This window comes from Eucalyptus grandis, chromosome 7, assembly GCF_016545825.1.
Source record: "Eucalyptus grandis isolate ANBG69807.140 chromosome 7, ASM1654582v1, whole genome shotgun sequence".
Taxonomy (NCBI): Eukaryota; Viridiplantae; Streptophyta; class Magnoliopsida; order Myrtales; family Myrtaceae; genus Eucalyptus; species Eucalyptus grandis.
This window is the reverse complement of record NC_052618.1, coordinates 27,256,340-27,268,388: the sequence shown is the minus strand read 5'-3', so window position 1 is coordinate 27,268,388 and position 12,049 is coordinate 27,256,340. Positions and strand designations below refer to the sequence as shown.

Sequence of the window (12,049 nt, the reverse complement as noted above, 5' to 3'; positions counted from 1 at the left end):
CTAAATAAGCTCATTTAACAACTCATATCAAGTCATCAATCAAGTCGGTTATATGAGAATTTCGATTTTCACAAAACCATCAACAATGCATCATTAAGCTATAGTGTCATCATTAAACCTTAACATATCACCAAATATCATCCTCAATCATTCATATTATTCATATAAACATAGATCGCAACCTAAGTATGATTCCTAGCCTTGGTTGCCTATTGCAATCTCTCTTCATCATATTCATGATTCGAGGTTTACCTTGTTGTGATTATTCTTTGGGCTCGAATGAGCTAGGTCGGCCAGCTATGAACTTTAAGGAATGATTGATCTAAGCTCCTTGTGAGATCTAGATTACGATTGTAAGAAATACAAAGTGAATAGGTAATTGATCAAGCTCAATTGGACGAAAATGATATGCAAGTAAAGTTTAGAGGATTAGAGGTTGATCGTTGAAATTTTGGAAGATCCCTGACCAACATGAGTTTAGCAACTCAATGACAAGCACCAAGGGATGATTGGACCACCAGGAGTAAACATCAAACCGTTGTTGTGAGTTGATCAACTTGCTGATCTTCTCACCGGTGTGAGAATCGGCTGATTCACTTGAGAGGAAACGACCTTGATCAAAGCCAGCCAGGGACGAAAATGTTTTGCAAGTCTTACAACAGAAGAGGGGACGTCGTGGAGGAGCTATTCATAATGGAGATTCACTGATGGAGGTTGTTGATCAATTGATTATGGTAGTTCTCCTCGGCATGTGGGCGCGCGGGCGCGCGCAAGAGAGAGAGAGAGAGAGAGAGAGAGAGAGAGAGATTTGAAGAAGTGACCAACCCTCCCTCAATTTTGGAGGGAAAAATGGTTTTATACCTTATCTCAAGATCAAATTTGGGCCCTTAGACTGATCTAAGGGCTCACGTTGTTCCTTCTTGATCAAGGCTTAATCCTATGGGTTTAAAGATGATCATATGGATCAATGACATGTTTAGATGAGTGGTTAGGATTAATCGTCGATGAATGGCTGAAATTTAAAGCTTAATCCCTAAGCATGTCTCCTAATTAGCTTAACTTCAGTAATCAGGACTTGTGACACGACACTTTGGAGCAATTTAGCAAATTTAGAAAGCACAATTCCGTCATCTTTGTGCAAAGGGGTATGGGAGAGTTGACCGTGGCATTGGGCAACTGGGGTGGTTGCTAGCCACTTGAGCATTGTTGGAAATGGCTAAACCGGCCATTTCCTATCGAAAGTCGGCTGAGTCAATTAGACTAGTTTGAACAGGTTCTAATTGGTTTGAAGTGATTTTGATTGGTTAGGTCGAATTGATTTTGATTGGTTAGGTCTGTTTTTGACTAAATTTCATGCAATTTAGTCCTAGAGAGACCTAAACGTAAAGAATTTTTGCACATTTGGGAGGGAAATAGTTTGATTTGGGAAGAAACTATCCAAATTCATTGAAATTAAACCAAGCAAATCTCTCAAAAACATCTCAATTGATTTTAATTGGCTTAATCACCTCAAGAATATTGAAAATCATGCTTAAACTCAATGGGTGCATGAATTTAGAATTTCTAGCCAATTAACATAATTTATGCAATCCCCATCCTCAAAAACCAAATTAATTGAAATTGACTCTAATTCATACAACAAGATATCAATTGATTCAATTACTTATGTTCATGATGGCTTGATGCATCCAAATTAACACTAGAATGATGTTACTGACTTTATGTCAAAAATCAATTAAGGGCTAATGACAGAATTAAACCTCAACCTATCAAATTAAACCTTATTTGGACAACTTGAATTATACCAATTGAAGCTCATTAGCCTAACTTTCCAATGTTTAAGTAAGCTAAATCCATCAAATCAAAAAATTCCCAAGTAAATTTCAAAAATTGATCCCAAACTTGGATTTAGTTGGGGAAAATGAGTTGGTTAGAGATAATATCTTGTAAACCACAAAGAACCGATCAAGACCCCTCATTAGGGTTGAAAATGGCAAATTTTTTCCAAGATATGCCAAATCACCAAAATGGTCGCTCAAGTGATCTTTAAATGGCCTCTAGATCAAATGTTATAAAAGAAGTTAAGTTAAAATACAATTAGAAAGAAAGTAATTTAATTTTTGATTGATTCGAACCTAATCTGAAAAATTCGAAAAATGAGGTCCTTAAATTGATTTCTGTAAAATCTTCAATACCGAAGCTAAAATGAGATGATTTTGAGTTTTTATATTTTTCATTTTTTTGGGTCAAAGAATTGACCAAAAGTTAATCATTTAGTGACTTATCCTCAAAATGTTGATTTTATGATAAAAACTTTGAATTTTTTGAAAAATATTGTGGCCAAAGTGAAATTAGGACTAATTGGAAAATTTATGCAAAAAGCCAAATTTTGACCATAGGTTGACTTTTGATCAATGGGTTGACCAAAGTCAATTTTTTGACTTTTTTGGATTTTGATGAAAATGGCTAGAAAACTATCTACAAATGAAAGGCCAATGAAAAAGAGATGAAAATGAAACTTTTTGTAAGAAATAGGTTTTGTCACAATTGGACACTCTAATCTCGAGGTTTTGCCTTTTGTGACACGTTAACTAAAAATCAAGAGCGCCCATGACAAAATTTATGTTTCTTTATTTTTTTTATTTTTCTATTCCCTAGAATAGATTTGGAACAAAAATCTATTTAATAATGCAATTTCATTTTTTTATTTGTGAAATAGATTTCTATTCCAAAAAAAAGATATGAAGCATAAATTAGAAGTTAAAATTTTTAACTTTTCTATTTTTGAAATAGAAAACAAATTAATTTCTTCCTCTCTTCTACTTTGGGCAACCTCCCTCAACAAAACACATTTGGGCATTCATCCTCCTCAATAGAGCGACACTTCAACCAAAAACCTTAGGCACATCGCCACTCATCTCGCCATTGACTCCAACTCTATCCTCTCGCTGGTCACATCATCGCTCACCTCAACATCGATTGTGACTCTATCCTCCCTGTCATCGTCGACTCCAACTCGTCTTCTCACCTGTCACATCGTCGCTCACCTCATCGTCGACTCCAACTCCATCTTCCCTGCCACTGTTGACTCCAACTCTGATTCCGTCCTCTCGCTAGCATCCACTCCATCCACTTGGAGGTGTCCACTCTGTCCACTCATCGTCATCAACTTTGACTCCATCCTCAACCCTAGGCCCTCATCTATTGCACGAGCATATCTTCTCAATGCCTCAAGGTAACTGTGATTGACTGGCTTTCCATGCAATCGATGGCTTTTGCCTCTTTGTCTGCTTGTGCTTTCACATTGAGTGAGGCTAAGAGTTTCCATGGTTGCTTGAATAAGGTGTGATTTTGGGCCTTTTTGCCTCTTCTTCTTGACACCTCTAGGTAATTGTGATTGATCGACACCATCCGATGATTTGCAGCCAGTAGTGTCTTGCTCATGGCTTCTCACTCTTGATTCCAACATTTTCATGAGATTTCTTTTCATTTGAGTCCAAATATCCTTGTTCATGATATGGTTGTGAGCGTAAGTCTCGAGTAGATAATGACAGTTGAATATGTGGTAGAGCTCCAATGAAGTGAAGCATAATATTCGTGGTTGGAGTGTTGATGTTCTTGAATTAGTAAGCAATCCTTTGGGTTTTCTAGGTGTGCTTGAGGAAGAAGATGTTGAAAGGTTTGGGGAATAGAGCAGACGAGTTGTGTGTTTATTTTGGGCAAATTTGTACTTAGTTTTATTATAGCAAAAGAGTCTTGAGTTTCTTTTCTTGTTTTTGGGGGATCATGTTCGTGTTCGTGTTAGTTTCATCTCTTTAAGGTCTATGCAATTGCCAAAGAATACATTAGAAAATACATGATTGTCATAAAATACTTTATTTCCTTCCTTTGTAGGCAGGGGAGAAACCAGTTCAGAGAGAGAGGGAGGGAGGGAACTAGTGAAAGATCTTGCCTTGGTCTAACTGAACTATTCGCAGCATTGCAGCATGTGATTTTTATTTTATCCAAATCATACTACGTGATCGGGAGCTTGTAGGTGTGATGTTGAATCTGTACTGATCTAGTTCTTCTTGGATGGTCCATTCGTTTTGACTTTTTCATCTTCAAATAACGCTGGTTGAATATTTCGTGCGTGTTCATGTGTTTGGCCTTGTAAAGGCAAAGCTGAGAGTTAATCAATTATAGATGATGTATACTAGTCCATCCATAGCTCCCTCTTGTCCTTGCCTCCTCCATGTGTACTATACTCTAATTATTTTTAGAAAATATCAAGCATACATTATTCCTTTCATATTCGTGTGTTTAGTACCTCTTTTGCAAACATGATAGATTTGTATTCTCCTAATTAAGCTTGTCTTTATTGTTGCTTGAAGTGGTTTGCTAGGTAAACTGATGCAATTGTTCTGCTTTCTATTTACTATGTCAAGCTCATAGTCTCTCTTTTGGCCTGGTCACTGGATACATATTTTGGATATTCTTTTTCATCTTTGTTTCAAATTCGAGAGAATCATTCATTGTTTCTCACAGTTGCTGCAATTTATTACTGATTCTCATAGTGTTCCTACCATTTTGTTATTAATTCTCATAGTGTTGCTGCCATTTCAAAATTTAATGAGTACGGTTACCACAAACCATGCCATGGTCTTAAATTGTGGTTACCACGAACCAAGTATGGTTGCTGCCATTTTCCACATTTTATGCAATAAAATGTATTTACATAGTAGTAGAAGTGATCTTAGGATGTGTATGGGTTGTACATGTATGCTTGCGATATATGCTTGCTTGTATAATTTGATACGATGATGCTCTCTTTGAATTTTCTTCGTGCATTTTGATTAACAGTCATAGAACATTACATTGATATGATCTTGACATCAAAGTTTATGTTCTAAAATTAGTACATCAATCAATATGGCTCATTGGATACTTAACTAGTTAAGGTTAGATGGCACCTCACAAAGAGGCATTTATGGCAAAGTAGACTGAGCATTTGACCAATTTGCTTATAAGTTTATTGGTAGAAGAGATGAAAAAGAGAAATCACCTTACCTGTACCTATAATAAAGTATGGTGTAATAACATACATACTAAGTTCAATGAACAAATAGGACTCCAATTTAATGTAATTCAGTTGAAGAATAGGGTAAACAAACTAAAGAGATAGCATAGTAGTTTTAAGAAGCTTTTTTCACAATGTAGACTTGGATGGGAAAATGTGAAAAAAGAAAAAGAAAAGAGAGAGGTTACTGTGGAGGATCCAAGTGTATGGGAGTCTCACATCAAGGTGTCACTTTACTTGAGTCCATTTGTTCTTATTATGGATGTAAGCTTCAATTATATTGTTGATGTATGTCATTATTATGAAAATTACAAGATAATAGTAAAAGGGCAAAATTCAAGAATGATGGGTTTCTTTAGTATCCCAACCTTTGTATTGTATTTGGTGATACATATGCTATTAGGGAGTATGCACTAGGAAATACAAAGACTTAGTGGTGTTGGAGGGAGGAGACAATGTTGTTAGTGATGACAACCGTGGTGGTGCTACAGTAGGTGATCTGGTGGAATTTAATGAACACCATGTTGATGAAGGAGTCTTTATACTTGACACAACTACCATCCTAGTTCCTAAGAAGCACAAGTTGAATATGACTCCAAATTCTAGGAGGAGAAGAAAGCGTAACACCTATGATATTAGTGGCACCTACAAAGCCATTCAAGAAATGATCAAAATCGAAACGAGTCAATCAACAAATGGCTCCGTGCCTTTATAGACCCCGTCTCCTATAGACGCCTACTTCATAGGAGCTGTGGTTGCTGTCCTAAATGGCATGCCTGACTTAGAGTAGAATCTTTATAACAAAGTTGTGAACTAGACATGTCATAATGCCACTTGGAGAAAGGCCATCATCATCTCTCTACCTAAAAGGAGACGTTGACTTCTTGAATCTCTCCACTTAAAAAATATGATATGGATTTATATATGGCTTAATTTCTTTATATGACTTATATGACTTATGTATTTGAGACTTTGGGTTTTTTTTTTTTTTAAGTTGCAATTTTGATGACATTATTGCTATTGTTGATTATTATTAGAGTCCTTATCTAATGGGTTTATGTTCTTATTTTGTGTGATAGCATAGATAATATGGATGGAGGTGAAAATAGCATGTATAATAGTCAACTAGCATCAGTTGAATAAGTTAAGTAGGATTTTTGATGATTTTTATCTTGATATACTAATAGCATGGTTGTCTACTGTTACAATAGATATGTTCATGCACACGGGAGAACTTATTAGAGATGGCTTATTGTCAGAAACCTAATGGGTAAGGAAGGTTCTTTTTGGGCATTTAGATAGAGTATATAGAGTTTTTGGAATTGAGAGACAAGTCTTTCTCAACCTTTGTGATCTAATTAAGGTAAAAGATTGGCTGGAAGATAGCCGATATATTAGAGTAGATGAACAAGTCGGGGTTTTCTTATCTATGATTTTTTACAAATACTCAAATAAAGATTTATGTGAGAGATTCCAACGTTCGGAACAAATTATCAGCAAGTACTTGACTAAAGTATTGCAAATAGTTCCCAAATTGGCAATAGAGGTTATCATACCACATCCCTTTGATGTTGTCCCACAAGAGATTCTTATGGATTTTAACCATAAGCATTACTTCAAGGTAGAATTCTCATATATTCCTTTACACCATCAATTTTATTTTGTTGTTAATCTTGTAAAATACTAATCTTTGATAAAATGACAGGGCTATATAGGTGTTATCGATGACACCCATATTCATGCTTCTGTACCTGCTACACCTAATTATAAAATGTCATATACTATATGTCACTTGGTACACAGACATCATGACTAACGCTCCATGTTATATTATGCTATATCTTATTATATTGGTTGATACATAGACATCATGATTCACGAATCCATTTTATCTTTTGTATATGTCTAGAAAAGACAAACATCAATCGGCTTCTTATGAAAAAAATGGAAAAAAAAAAAAATTGAAGTTGGCGTGTGGAAATTGACAAACCTAATTATAAAATGTCATATACTATATGTCGGTTGGTACACAGACATCATGACTAATGCTCCATGTTATATTATGCTATATCTTATGATATTGGTTGATACATAGACATCATGATTCACGAATCCATTTTTTCTTTTGTATATGTCTAGAAAAGACAAACATCAATCGGCTTCTTATGACAAGAATGGAAAATCATTGACGTTAGCGTCTGGAAATTGACAGATGATAACCATATAATTAAAACCCATATCTCGACTGAGTTATTAGTGCTACCCGAAGATTTGATTGTTTATTTGGTCGGTAAACCTAAAAAGTAAAGAATGAATCACCTCCGTGATCTGGCCTGCTATCCAAATTTTATAAGCCAGTCAATGTCATCGTTCCATATAAAACAAAATTGTATCTCGTGAAACGCATTTATCATGCACCAATCGCATGAAAATTCTTGCTTTCCACGTATGACGGTGTATATCAACAAGACAAGGCAAGTGCATAGGGCATATAAAAACCAGCATATTAATGCAAAAACTCAATATAAACTTCTGATCGACTCTCTTTCTTTTCATCCTCCATAGTGAGCTCGCTTCTATATTACTTCAAAACTCAATGGACACAGAACTGCTCTATGATATGTCTCCCTACGCAAGGATCTACAAGGATGGCCGAGTGGAGAGATTTCTGGGCACGGAAACTGTCCCTCCGTCACTTGACGAGAAAACCGGTGTCCAATCGAAAGATGTTGCCATTTCACCGGATTCTGCCGTCTCCGCGAGACTTTACATCCCAAAAGCTGCGACCGGTTCTCTACAAAAGCTCCCTGTGCTTGTATACTTTCACGGAGGAGGCTTCATAATTGAATCGGCACAGTCGCCGACTTACCACAACTATCTCAATGCCCTAGTTGCGGAGGCCAACATCATCGCCATCTCCGTCGATTATAGAAGTGCACCAGAGCATCCGATTCCAGCAGCTTATGATGATTCGTGGACTGCCCTCAAATGGGTGGCCTCTCATTCTACCAGAAATGGCCCCGAGGACTGGCTGAATTCTCATGGCAATCTCAAGAAGGTGATCCTGAACGTTCTTCATTTTCTATTTAGATCACATGCTGGGATATATATGCTAATAGTTACAACGTCCAAACTCACAATATTAGATTTGTCTTTTGTTTGGTGTAGTTGTGGCTGTAATATTGCGGTGTTGCTTTATGATTGTGCTATGAAGTGTAGTCTCTAGTATCTTTTGGTGACATATGTTTTAAGTAACACATCTTAAGGGTGGGATAGGCTGTTTCTGGAATGCTATTATATGCTAAGGATGAGAAGGAAGCGAGGCGGGGACGGAGATCCTGGTCCCCAAACCCGTCCCGTCACCGCCGTGTGCCCTACGGGGCGGTTTTGCCTTGTGGGCATGTGGGGCCCAACCGTATAATCAAAAAATTTTTCTCAAAAAGAAATAATTCCAAATTCTAGATGATTATTTGACATTTTTTTTTTATTCTTATTAGTATTATAAGAAAGATGGCCTCATGGGTGGATTTTATAAAAAAGAATAGCGTCGTGGGTTGGTTCTAAAGAACTAATCAAGCTCCTTTTGAAAATTGGTCAATATGGGACAATTGTAAAGATGAAACACACGGAAAATTATTGGCCCATATTGCTTTCCTAGATTCTAAGCTTGCATCTTCTACAAAAGCGATTTGTAAGGAGAAGAGATGGTTCTTAGGATTGTATTTAAAATATCATATTTTTTTAACAAATAGAATAAAATAAATATATACTCATTAAAGTGCACAACGGGCAAATTAGCCCCTTCGTGCCTATTGCCTGCCCCATTCCCTGCGGGGCTATTTTTTTTTTTTTTTTTTTTGGGGGTTGATTTGCTGCACTCGGAGTGGCGCACCATGCCCATCTCTACTATATGTAGCTACAGCTTCGAGGGTGCTACAGTTGTTTGAAGTTTGTCGAGCACCTTTTAAAATTTGCAGTAACGATTTTCACAAAATAGCTTTTGGGGAAATTATGCCACAAAGACTCTTGTTCACTTTTAGAAATAGGTCCATTGTCTTAGCCTTCTGACTATTAAGAGAGGTTGAAGCCAAAATAGAAAACCCGTTTCAATTTGCCTCCATAATATAGAAAAAAGGTCAGCTTAGATTGTAGGATACAATCCAAAAGTTAAGGTGACTTAAGATAAAGTTCTATACGAATTTAAAATACTGGAGGTTCTCAATACAGAAAAGATAATTTCATACTCTAAAGTTAGGAGAATAAGCCAAAAAGAAAAATTAAAGCCACGCCAAAAATTGATTGCAAGAATTGTTCTTAGAATATAATTTTTAATGAGGGTTATTTGTTTCATCATAGGCACTGGATTGTTCGAATTTCAAAATGGCTTTGGCTGGGCCGTGAGGATTTCCTTTGTTATTGACGAGATAAAATAATGTTTTGCTATTCTTTCCAGTGATCGATCGGTCGCTCAAGTCTTCTTAAACAATTGCAAACAGTTGGCGGTTTCAGAAACAATGTTTGGTATTTACGTAATATAATTTTCTGTTGGGACTGTTTATTGGAGTATCCTTGAACATGCTCGGCAATGACTGTACACACTAATACAAGATTCTCTAAATACTTCATAGGTGTTTATGGCTGGAGATAGCGCGGGGGCCAACATAGTTAACACCATGGGCATCCGATTGGGAGAGGAAAAGCTAAATGGAATCGAATTTCGAGGCGGTATTATGGTGCATCCTTATTTCTGGGGGGAAGAACCATTGCCTTTGGAGACCACCGAGCCCAAGAAGAGGTCCCTGATCAGGGACTTTTGGCGCGCAGCGAGCCCGACGACCACTGGGTGCGATGACCCGCTAATGAACCCGGCAACCGACCCGAGGCTCTCGAGTTTCAATGTCAATAGGGTCCTGATTTGTGTTGCTGAAATAGATATGTTTAGACAGAGGGGTTGGTATTACAAGGAAGTGTTGAGTAAGAGTGGATGGAGTGGAGTTGTGGAAGTGATGGAAGCACCGGGGGAGGATCATATGTTTCATATGTCCAATCCTAGCAGTGATAATGCTGCGAAGATGATGAAGAAATTGGTTACCTTCATGAATGAGGAAAACTAGGGTCAGAGGTATTATTGTTAATTAGTTGCTTATTTATACGTAGCTTCATATGTGTCCGGGGCTAATTCTTGTTCCGGGATATTTTTCTTATATGCTCTGCAAACTTTGAATCTTGTTAGTAAAATCGTGGGATTGGCAACTTGTTGGTTAGGTACCTTGATGGTACTTCTCCAATAATGTTAGCTACTTAGGAACATCAAATGCAATTATCAACCTTCTATGAAAGTTTAACACTCAAAACAAAAACTTAACGGTGAAAATAGTAGTTTACTTGCATTAATAAGGGACCAACATAGGGCCACTATTGATGGAGTAAGTGTTTACCTGGAAAAAGGAATTTACCAATTACAAGTGGAATGTAAGTTATCTACTCATGTATCACTTAAAACAAAGCTTAGAATTAAAATTAAGAGCTTCCCCACGCAGGTCCAATTGAAAGTTATTAGTTACCAGTCAAGTAATGAATTCATTTCGATAAAAAAAAAAAAAGAGTAATGAATTCATCATTGTAAATGAACTTTGAAATAAGCAACTCACCGACATAGGCCTTTTATTACTTTAGTAGGTGACAAACACTTTTTTAGGAATCTACAAATGCCAAATTCAATGGTAACTTATTTAAGTTGTTTACTAATTTATCATTGGCACTGGAATCTTACTATTGGAATTAGTATTATACTAATAAACTAGGTGGTCGGATGAGTCATCCAAGACTTGCTTTATAGGTTTGAAGGTCACAAGTTTGATTCTTCAATCTATCTTTGGTCTTAGAAAACCTTGGTTACTATGCAAAGGAGGCGCCTTAATTCAGGTGTTTCACCAGTCTTGCACTTCTCGGCTTGCACCTGGTGTGATTGTGGTGATGGATTTATGAAATGGACGGTTGGCATTTTATTAGGGCCTTAAACCAAAGATTTTAACTGCGCATAAGATTGGGTTGTGGTGATGGGCTTACCCAATGGGCAGTTGGTATTTTATTAGGGCTTAAACAGAACATTTCGGCATTGCATTAGGGAAGCCCGAACTTCGTCCAATCATTTTTGTCCATAACAAGAGTTAGTAATGTGTTGGAGAAATTATTGATTTACCTACTGACGTAGGCTCGCACTTAGGGTGGTCAGTTATTGACCCAGTAAGAAAAGTTTAGTTCAATAGTAAGTCGTAAAATTGTAAACAAATTCTTGTATATTGAAGTTATTAACTTATTAATAGAAGAGAATCGATTAACTAATGGCAACGTTAATGAGCGTTGCTAATAGGACGGTACCGAAACTTTACACTAGCGACAGTGGAATAATGGCCACATATTGCAATTTGGAAAAGATAGGCAACTGGAACGTGGATTTGAGATAGTTTGATGCATTTAAAGGATATTATTCAAGCCAAAAAAAAAGCCATGGGACATAAACTGCAACTTTGAGGCGATGGATATTATCCCAAAATCAAATGTATTCTTTAACATTTTATCTATAATTAGTAGGATAAAATAAGACCGTTCGAGAATTTATAGAAAACTAGTTTCTAAAATTCTAAATAAATAAAAGGATGAAATTATCACTATGAATTATTTACACCAGTCGATAAATAGATTTTGTGCTTGAGTTTCAAAATCATGGAAAACAAAAAGTAGAGGAGAAAAGCTTAAGGATAGTTTTTTGTCACACTCCTTAGGCAGAAGATGAAAAAAAGGTCAGTTAAGTCAATTCAATCATTAATCATTGCACTTCTTTTAGCCGTTGCGTGGCATTAGGCAAGATGATCCTCTCTCTGCCTATCTATTCATCATAATTGCTAATATCCTCTCACTGTTAATGAAGAAAGCAACGAGAGATGGTAGAATCAAAGGGATGAAGCTGAATAAACATTGCCCAACTCT

General features: G+C 36.6%; 1 protein-coding gene across 1 annotated transcript; it reads left to right on the top strand.

Moving 5' to 3' along the window:
• Positions 1–7,566: 7,566 nt before the first annotated feature.
• On the top strand, positions 7,567–10,263 carry LOC104453212 (probable carboxylesterase 7). Its single transcript, XM_010067735.3, has 2 exons — positions 7,567–8,117; positions 9,688–10,263. The coding sequence occupies exons 1-2, from the start codon at positions 7,656–7,658 to the stop codon at positions 10,171–10,173; spliced, it is 948 nt and encodes a 315-aa protein (XP_010066037.2). The 5' UTR covers positions 7,567–7,655; the 3' UTR covers positions 10,174–10,263.
• Positions 10,264–12,049: the final 1,786 nt, after the last annotated feature.